This window comes from Gavia stellata, chromosome 9 (genome assembly GCF_030936135.1).
Source record: "Gavia stellata isolate bGavSte3 chromosome 9, bGavSte3.hap2, whole genome shotgun sequence".
Taxonomy (NCBI): domain Eukaryota; kingdom Metazoa; phylum Chordata; class Aves; order Gaviiformes; family Gaviidae; genus Gavia; species Gavia stellata.
The window spans coordinates 23,246,298-23,254,722 of NC_082602.1; the positions used below are offsets into that span (position 1 = coordinate 23,246,298).

The 8,425-nt window shown below is 60.1% G+C and overlaps 1 protein-coding gene across 1 annotated transcript; it reads right to left on the reverse strand.

Annotated features, from left to right (window-relative positions):
- Positions 1 to 2,462: 2,462 nt before the first annotated feature.
- HHEX (hematopoietically expressed homeobox) lies at positions 2,463 to 7,739 on the reverse strand. The gene is made up of 4 exons (XM_059821388.1): positions 7,358 to 7,739; positions 5,518 to 5,696; positions 5,225 to 5,275; positions 2,463 to 3,589 (listed from the first exon to the last, which is right to left on the reverse strand). Exons 1-4 carry the CDS (start codon positions 7,737 to 7,739, stop codon positions 3,356 to 3,358), a joined length of 846 nt encoding a protein of 281 aa, XP_059677371.1. The 3' UTR covers positions 2,463 to 3,355.
- Positions 7,740 to 8,425: the final 686 nt, after the last annotated feature.

Sequence of the window (8,425 nt, forward strand, 5' to 3'; positions counted from 1 at the left end):
AAAAATGTGCTTTTCTGTTTGTTTTTCTGCTAAATGATAACCATTTTCAAGTTGAATCGGCTGATAAAAGAGTCGAAAACAAGACGGGAGCTGTGCTGGAAAGGTCATACGTGCTAGTTCGGCACGAAATAGCCAACAGGCAAACAAATAGGGAAAAGCCGGGCGGCACGGAAGGGGCTCGAAGCTTTTGCCGAACGGTGTAAAGTGCTTTGGCCGAGGAGAAGAGACTGCCCGGGGAGAGCCGCTCGCCCGCTCCGCCGCGGGCATCCCCACGCGGGTCTCCCCCGCTGTGGAAACGGGCTTCGGGCGTTAGGGACAGCGGCTGAGGGGTTATTTCTCTAATCGCAGCCGGCAGCTCAGCCCGTGGCTCGCCGGCCGACCCCGCCCGTGTGTTTCACCTAGGCGCCGCGAAGCCGCCAGCCCCGCTCCCCGGGTGGGTGGGAGCGCAAGGGCATTTCCACAGCCGAGCCTGGGTGACAGCGCTGTTGTCACCTGTCCCGACACCCTGGAAATCCACATCCCCGGCCCGGCGGCCGCAGACGATGCATCTGCGCTCCCCACCCGCAGGGAGCCGCCGCATCCCCTGCCACGCCTGGGGAAGCGCCTGGGTTTAACGAGCCCGGCGGCCGGGACCACGTTACCCCGGTGGGATACAGACCCGAGCGGTGCCTCGGGCAGAGCCCCCACCACTGCCATCGCATCGGGCCGTGCAAGTCTTTAAGCGCCGCTGGCTGCCGGCTTGCCCGGCCGGGGGATGCCGGCATCGCCCTGCGTGGAAATGGGGTTTACCGGAGCTCACCCAAGGCCCCGCACTCCCGGGCCGCCGCCTGTCGCCCACCCGTCGCGGCGGCTCCGTCGCACGCCTGTTACCGTCCCCGCGCAAAAGCACAGCCGTAACACGAAGCCGCCTGAAGAGGTAACGCCAGTTTCGTGCTCCCTGATTTCGGTCGGGACAGACAGACACGAGAAGGAAAAATGGACGGGAAAGGGCCGGGACGCCCCCGCCCGAGCACCCCCGCCCTGCTCCCGGCACCCCCCCGCAGCTCCCGCGCCTCAGCCCCGGTGACTCACGGCGGGCTGCTCCCGTCCCGTCGGGACCCGGGCTGAGACCCGCGACAGAAACACTGAGCGAGGGGAAAATGCGAAAATGGAAAAGCGTTTTCCTCCTCAGCGGGGCCCCGCTGCACGCTTTCTGCTCCCGACGGCGATTTCCCCGCGTGGCGCGCACCGCGCTGGGGCTCGATCCCGGCGCAAGGGCCGAGAAATGCCCCAGCGACAGCCCTGGCGCGTCCCGAGGCTCCCTTTGTCACCGGTGGCGTCAAACCGGGGGCCGGTGCCCAGCTCCCCGGGGCTGCCGTGCGAGCGGAGGGCGCGCAAGGCTCGGCCCTGCCGCGGCCCCGGCGGGAGCAGCTGGCGGGGCCGAGGGGGCGGCCGGAGCCTTCTCCCCTCTCCCAGCGTGCACGAACAGGTGGCAACGGAACCTCCCCGTTTACTACGTGTCTTCGGGCCCCGTTCATGCACGCGGTTTTAAAAGAATAAACCAAAGCTAAAGCCGCTCAATTAGTCAGAAAACTCAGCTGCTGTTTCTCGAAGCATTAACCCACTTCGACGCGACGCCCCGGCTGCCCTAAGGGCCGTCCCCCCTCGCCCGTCAAAAGAACCACTTGTTGCTCTCTTAAATCCTTTCCCGGCACTAAAAGCCCCCGTGGCATCCGGCCGGGGGCAGGGCCCTGTCCCCTGGGTGCTGGCTGCGGCGCCCGGGGAGGACTGAAGGCGCGGACGGTGCGGGCTGACCCGCGCGGGTGCCCACCCCCCGGATGCCCGGTGCATTTCGGCGCACCCCCCGTTCCGTGCTCCTTCCCCGCGCCCCCGGGCCGGCACCATTTCGGAGAAAGGCCGATGAATAACCAGTGTTGACTCAGGCGGGTCAGCGGCTGCCCCGGCTGGGGTCGATGCCCGGCCCCGAGCAGGCACCGCAGGCCCCGCTCCTCCTCCAGCCCGCGCCCCCCCGGGCCCCCCCGGGGTCGGGGCGACTCCGGGGTAAACACCGGCGCTTCCAGCCGGGGCTCGCAGACCAGGTTTTCCTCCTCCCGCCGCAGAGCCCCTTCCCGCGCAGGCACGGGTACAAGCCAAACCGAAAGGCGGGGTAGCAGGCTGAAAACCAGCAAAAAAATAAGCAATGAGCCCACGCGAGATCCCCGCAACGCGAGGGCGCCCAGAGGGCTGCAGGGTGGCCGATGACCGGCGCGGTACCGGAGGGAAAAGCCCACTTACAACACGCCTATGGCATTGCTGACGGGGGGGAGATTTGGGATTTCTCCTGCCAGTAACTAGACGGCCAGCGTGGCAGGTGGTGCAGAGTTTTAGTTTTATTTCACAGACAGGTCAATCAAAAATTAAATACCAGGTTTTGCTTTTTTTTTTAAACATTGAACAAATATGTACAAAATATGAACATGAGGTATAAAACCGCAAGACTTTTAAAGAAAACTAGTATGTACAGAAGCAGATATGTATACAATAGGCATTATCTTCCCACAGCCGTGTGCCTCGCTTATACCCCACAGCTGATGCCAGTTTCTCTCTTGCAGCAGGACCCTATCACTCCCCCTATTTTCTTCTCAAATATGAAATCTGTAAAAAACAATGCTAGAGATTTTCAAGGAGAAAAATACAGGGCTTTTTTCCTGCAAATGGAACCATCCAGATTGCGGGGCAAAGTCATCAAATCTGAGAAGGCACATTTCATCTCATGCAAGAGCAAAAACGACTGTCTAAAGACTCTACCTGATGAACGGAGGGATGTCTCGGTGGAGAGCACCACAGCAGGTAAAAGGGTGTGAGCATAAGGCACTTGTCGGGATGGTCAAATCCCTCCCTATTTCACAGAACATGTTTCTCTGCTTGCAATGGGTGTTTAAATTAATCTATTTAAACCTACATTTGTTTACACATACAAAGGGTTTAGTCCTGCCATCCATACTCACTTCCACACTAGCTAGAGAGGAGTTTTCCCTGATCACCAAAAGCAGCTGATTCAGACCCCCCGTGAGTAAGGACCGGGTGTGGTATTATATTCCAGTTAGAACATCGATTAATGTACAAATATATCTTACAAATAATTAAATACAAACCATGTTCCTTTAACCAAATTAGAGATCTGCCAAAATGGACTGTTTGAAGAAAATACATCTTTCTTTCTCTGCTTATTATAAAATGAGTCCATTTGATGTTGTGGTTTTTTTTTTTTCTTTCAGTGGAACAGTGAAAGTTTTCTCCTGTAGCATAATATTCTTCCAAACCAGCCCCTGGTAAAGTGCAAACTGAGTTAGGGTCCACTCTCCGCATGGGGCCATTAGTGGATAGGATTGTAATAGCCTTTATCGCCTTCAATGTCCACTTCTTGATCAGAGTCGTCGGAGACGTCTGACTCCAGGTCCTCCTGTGAGGCTGGCGAGGGGGTGTACTGCGAGCCGTCCAGGGAAACCTCCTTACCCTTCTGCTCGGGGGTCGGGCAGGTCTCCGGCCTTTGGTCACTGTGACTGTCAGCACCTTCCACTTCTTCTTTTTTGGTTGCCTGGGGGTTCTCCTGCAATGAAAGAAGCCTGCTTTATACAGAAATAGGGGCCACGGAGCCAGGAGGCCTGGGAATTCCAGCTGTGTCAGGTGGGTTTCTTGCAGGAAAAGGCAGGTGTCCTGCTACATCCCCGGGCCTCCTGCCTATAAACCTGCCAGAGTGGGCCGGGGCCGGGCGAGGGCTCAGCCGCAGGCAGGGGCTCGGCCCTGGTCCTGCTCCCTGGCAGCCACGGGGGCCGCTGCCGTGAATAAGGCTCCTTGGTGATGGTTATCACAGCCACTTCAAAAGAGTCAGGAGCTGCCGGAGCCCAGGAACCTCTGAACTTTTGTCTTTAGAAAAGCAAATGTTTATTATGAGTCTACAAACTCCGACACACAGCTTCCTCCTGCCCTGATCTTTCTTTAATTACACCCAACAGCAAAAGGAGGAAGGCCTGAAAGCAAACGGGAAAAAATTACTAATTAAGCTAAAACTCAACATTGAAACACCATTAAAACCAAACCAAGCCGAACCAAACCAAACCAAAACCCCGTTTCTGAAGGCAGGAGTAGCCCTGTGCCAGCAGCCGTCTGGGGAGCCCAGTCCCCTAAGGAGGCATGAAATGATACTCTGAAGCAAAGAGAAAGCAGGCAGAAACACGTACCCATGATATAACCGTGCGAGCTCAGAGAAATGGATGCGACTGAATGAAAAGGAGGAAATGACTTAAAATGGCCGAGATCCTAAGCGAGCTCTTCGGACACTGCGGTGCGGGTCGGGCCCCGCCAAGGATGCACCGCTGGGTACCCTGCCTGCCTCTTGCTGGAGTAAAGGGGTTTTATTCAAAAATCAACTGAAGTACGGGTTAAACCCAGGGGAAGGTCACAGAACAAATGTATCTAGACTGTGGCACTGTGATTAGTTTTCTTTTCTTGATATTTTTATATTAAAGGCTGATTTACCAGTGAAACTCTGCCGTCCCTGTCATGCTTAATCAAGCCAGATTCGGGCCACAATGCAGGGATTTTTCACAAATCTTTGAGCCTCGGCCTCGATCAGACCAAGATGGGCAGGATCGGGCCCTCTGGCCCATACAAAAGAGGTTTATCCGCTTGAGCACGATTTCTAAGGGAAGGGAAACCGCTTCAACCGCTCAGCCTCATACATTGTAACCATTCGTAATCGAAAAGTAAAAGCGACTTAATTTTCCGCGCGGCTCCTCAGAACAAACAAGGCGTTTGTACCCGCCTCTCTCAAGGTTTGCAGAATAAATCGACTTGTGTTTATTAAGAGAGAGCAATTTAAAAGACCAGTAAATACTCTTCTCCAAAACAACTGCCTAAGTAATTTACTGACAATTACTTATCTTCTCCATGTTAATTGGCTAAACAACATATGGGTTTACAAAACAATTAGCGTGGAGTTTTAATAGGCGGTGTGTGAAAGCCGGGCATAATTGATATAGGAACTACATTAGGAGCTTTTAACGTTAGTGCTGCCTGAACGAGCCCTCATGGATTCCAGCAGGACTATTTGTCTTTTTAATCAAGGTGAAGAGGTTAAACAGCCTTTCAGATGACTTCTGCATACAACCTGGAATAGGCGAGCACGGCGTAAGATAAGACAATTAAAATGCTTAATTCTATAGAAACGGAAACATCCCCGTACCTGCTTTAGACGCCTCCATTTGGCTCTGCGATTCTGAAACCACGTTTTGACCTGAGCAACGACAACGAGAGAAGGCACGGGGTAGTCTCGGAGCGGGTAAACGCCAGGAGCCTCACCCGAGCCGCAAACAGAAAGCAAGAGCCTGCCGCCCCCCGCCCCGGGCCGGCCGGGTCCCCGCCAGCGGTGCGCCGACAGCAGCCGCACGGCGGGGGCCGGAGCGGCGCCGGGGCCGCCGGCCCCGGGGGCTGCCCGGGGATGGGGCGCGGGTCCCCGGGGCGCGGGCACGGCCTCACCTGCCTCTCGCTGAGCTGCAGCATCTTGGCCAGGCGCTTCCTCTCCGGCGGGGAGAGGTACTTCTGCGTCTCGAACTTCTTCTCCAGCTCGATGGTCTGGTCGTTGGAGAAGCGGACCTGCCCCCCTTTTCTCTTGTGCAGCGGCCGCTGGATGAAGGGGCTCCACAGCAGCGGCTTCCCTTCAAAGAGAGGCACGACGCCGAGGGTCACCGGCCGGCCGCGGACACGCGTGCCCGGGGAACCCCGGCTCCTGCCCGAGCCCGGGCCTGGAGCCGCACCGGGTCCGGGGCCCGCTAATTTCCTTCGCCTGATTCTATTTCCCCCAGTTCCTAGTCTGATCTTTCGCCTCCTCTGATTTTTCACCTCCGCCGAACAGAGAGACCAGTCAAAGCCACTCTACGGGCTTTGGCAACGTTTCCGTCAATGTGTTTCCTGTTGGTCTATCTCGCAAAGAAAAGAGAGAAAAAAAAAAAAAAAAAAAAAAGACCTTTGCTTCCTTCTGCTCTTTCACTGCGATGCCCCAGAGAAACCGTCTCCCTTTCTCTGCACCAGTGCCCGGGGCCCCACGGAGAGCGGGGACATTGCGGGGCCGGGCGGGGGGGGTGCGCCAACAGGAGGGCACGGGGCCCCCCACCCGCTTGGGGCAAAAAGCGCCCCAAGCCCCCACCCACAGCTGGAGGCTTGCACGCCCGTGGCCGCGGCGGTGTCCGCCGGGGTGTCCGCCGGGCTCAGCCCCGGGCTCGGGGCAGCGGTGCGGGGCGAGGCGGTGCCGGCAGGGACCCGTCGGGGAGCCAGCCCCGCTGCGGAGCGGCAGCCGCGTCCCGGGGCCGGAGGCTCTGGCCAGTGCCACTGAGTCACTCTGTTTGTCTTTCTGTCTTGCTGCCTGCACCCTTTGAAATTTGCTGCATTGTTTTTCAAGATTTTGCTTGCGTCAGGCTTTAGTAATTCTGGTGCAAAACAGACTCAAAAAATAGGAAGCAACTGGTTATTTTAGCTGTCATAAAGTCACATCCCACACAGAGGAAATGAACAATATCAGAAAAACGGATCCCGGCTATCAGAAGTCGAGTGTTTCCTGAATTTGTCTGTATTGAGGATGTCGATAAAGTAATCAGCAATGTGCACGACTCCCGGGGAAGAGCCTGCTTCGGGCGGCCAGGAAAACACTTAACAGCTTCTGAAACCAGATTTACTCCTATCGAGAGCTCAAGGTTTCCTGTATGAACGGAAAGGGTCAGCCTCTTTCACTGCACAAACGTGGTGAGTCAGGTCCAGTTTTGCAATCACAAGAGCAAGTGCTGCAGCCCCGGCGCGGGGCTCAGCCCCCGCAGCGCGGACGCTTCCCCCGGCCGCGGGCGAGAAGGGGCCGCCGGGGCCCCGGCCCGACCCGCCCCGGCGCGGCCCGACCCGCCGGGGAGCCGCGGGGGCCCCGGCGAGCGGAGCCGGCCTCCCGACTGTTTTTCAAGTCATCCGCAGGAAAAGGCTGAGATCTGCCATGAGATCTCCCAGCACAATTAAAACTCCCCACCAAAACCACACGCGACATTACTAAGGACACTCTCAGAGTCACTTGGTTAAAGGAAAACAAATCTGAGTCACCGCGGCCGCGCACTGTGGTCTCACTCCCAGCGCCGGAGCGCGGCGCGTCTTTAATTTACTGTAAATCAGACGGGGGCCGGAGGGAGACAGGGAGAGCGCGGAGAGGCGGCGGGGCAGGCAGGGAAGCGGGGCAGATTTCAGCCACTTCCCATTCCCTCCGAGCCCCCGACGGCGGGACGGAACGGTGACGGGATGGGAGCGGCGCGGCGGCAGCCGGGGGGGGGGGGGGGGCATGGCTTACCCAGGGGGTCCTGCCGGATCAGGGCGTGCGCGTAGTCGCCGACGGCGCGGGGGAAGGAGTAGAGGGGCCCGGCGTAGGCGCCGGTGCCGTAGGTGGCGGCGAGGTGGTGGGAGAAGGCCGGGTGGATGGGGGTCGGCTCGTAGATGGGGGTCCGGTACGGGGACACCAGGCTGGTGAAGGAGGAGTTCGGCGACGGCAGCGTCGGCGGCGGCGGGGCGGGCAGGGAGTGGGGGGCCGGGGCGGCGGCGGGGCCGCGGCCCAGGATGTCCTCGATGTAGAAGGGCGTGGGGTGCGCGGGCTGGAGCAGCGGCGTGGGCGCGTACAGCGGGACGCCGACGCCCAGGGCCGCCGCCGGCGCCGCGCCCGGCGGCTGGTACTGCATGGCGCGGCCGCCGCCCGCGCACCCCCCGCGCCCCCGACCGCCCCTGCGGAAAGCCGGCCCCGACCGCGGCGGCTGGGTGCTGGCACCGCCGCCGCGGGTTTCTCTGGGCTCGGGTTACCCTTCGATAGGTTTCTATTGGCGCGGGGCGGAGCCCGCGTGGTCTCTGTCCCCTTCCTGCCACGGCTCCGTCTAGCCAATGAGCCCGGCCAGGGAAGGGGGAAACCACCCCCCGCCGGCAAACGCTCCCCCCGCCTCCCCGAGCAAACTCCCCGCGGCGCCAATCAACCACCGCTGCAGCCCGGGGGAGCCCAGGCAGCGGGGCGCGATCGGCAGCGCGCCCCGGGCCCGACGGCACCGCGCGGGGGTGGGCACGGGGGCACCGGGCGGGGTCCGACGGCAGCGGGCGGAAGGCCCGGCGCTGCCCCCAGCGGCTCCCGCTCCTCTACCCGCGCACGGCACAGCGTCACCCAGATTTCGGGCTTCCCCACGGGGGAGAGCGCTGACCCCCCGCAGCGTGGCCCGGCCCCGGGCTGAGGGGGGAGGCGGAGAAGGGGGTGCGCTTCCCCCCCGGTGCCCGCCGTGCTCCGCGGGCCTCTCCGCCTGACTGCGCGGACCGGGAAACGGGCGGGGGACGGCGGCCGCGGAGCGGGGGCCGCGCGTGGGCGGCGGGCGGCGAGGCCGCGTGG